The following is a 365-nucleotide window of genomic DNA, read 5'->3' as shown; positions in this document are numbered from 1 at the left end:
TCTCCAATATGGAGGATCCAGGCTGTAAAAGTGTCATTCTGTCAGCCGAAGGCAATTTACCTCTTTTGTTCTGGTTTTTGCTGCAATTAATCATTTTTCAGAAGAGGAAAAAAATGTCACTGTTTTAGAAAAACAAGTGTGGATATGTTTGATTTTGGAATGAAGTGTGTAATATCAGGAGGGAAACCAGGTAAATGAGAGGAAAGAGAAAGAGAAACAAAGTATTGTGTTGATGAATGCAGAAACTTTTAATTTATTTTATTTCTTTTTCTTTCTGCAGGAACGTCACGCTGACAGTCTGATACAGAATCAGCATTACCAGGTCTGTACTCCCGCACAGCCTCATGTTTGTTTGTTTGTTTGTT

General features: G+C 36.7%; 1 protein-coding gene across 1 annotated transcript in view; it reads left to right on the top strand.

Annotated features, from left to right (window-relative positions):
- The window catches only part of trpc5a (transient receptor potential cation channel, subfamily C, member 5a), a 64,814-nt gene that overhangs the window by 60,863 nt on the left and 3,586 nt on the right, over window positions 1-365 (top strand). The window contains exon 15 of the mRNA XM_035675826.1: window positions 281-322. Within this exon, the coding sequence (XP_035531719.1) occupies window positions 281-322 (42 nt within the window). The remainder of the gene's footprint in view (window positions 1-280; window positions 323-365) is intronic.

The sequence above is a fragment of the Morone saxatilis genome, unplaced genomic scaffold (genome assembly GCF_004916995.1).
Source record: "Morone saxatilis isolate NCDOM2014 unplaced genomic scaffold, NCSU_SB_2.0 Contig4, whole genome shotgun sequence".
Classification (NCBI taxonomy): domain Eukaryota; kingdom Metazoa; phylum Chordata; class Actinopteri; family Moronidae; genus Morone; species Morone saxatilis.
The sequence above is the reverse complement of the archived record's forward strand: the minus strand, read 5'-3'. Positions and strand labels throughout refer to the sequence as shown.